At 63.8% G+C, this 254-nt stretch overlaps 1 protein-coding gene across 1 annotated transcript in view; it reads right to left on the bottom strand.

Annotated features, from left to right (window-relative positions):
- EMH_0004840 (uncharacterized protein) overlaps positions 1-254 on the bottom strand; it is a gene marked incomplete at both ends in the record, with an annotated part of 2,631 nt that overhangs the window by 1,082 nt on the left and 1,295 nt on the right. The window contains one exon of the mRNA XM_013496945.1: positions 3-254. Within this exon, the coding sequence (XP_013352399.1) occupies positions 3-254 (252 nt within the window). The remainder of the gene's footprint in view (positions 1-2) is intronic.

Genomic DNA, 254 nt, shown 5'->3' with positions numbered 1-254 from the left:
CCAGCAGCAGCAGCTGCTCCTGCAGCACTTCCTGCTGCTGTCCTTGCTGCTGCTGCTGCTGCTGCTGCTGTTGCTGCTGCTGCTGCTGCAGCGTGATCCTGAAGCGGCGAGCAAGGAAGCTGCTGCTGCTGCAACGCGGCACTGCAACAGCAACTGTAGAGAAGCAGCGCCGGAGCTCATCGTACACCTCAACGCGCTGCACTCCCCAGCCCTGCTGCTGCTGCTGCTGCTGCTCCTGCTGCTGCTGCTGCTGC

This window comes from Eimeria mitis, genomic scaffold (assembly GCF_000499745.2).
Source record: "Eimeria mitis Houghton genomic scaffold, Emh_scaff239, whole genome shotgun sequence".
Lineage (NCBI taxonomy): Eukaryota > Apicomplexa > Conoidasida > Eucoccidiorida > Eimeriidae > Eimeria > Eimeria mitis.
The sequence above is the reverse complement of the archived record's forward strand: the minus strand, read 5'-3'. Positions and strand labels throughout refer to the sequence as shown.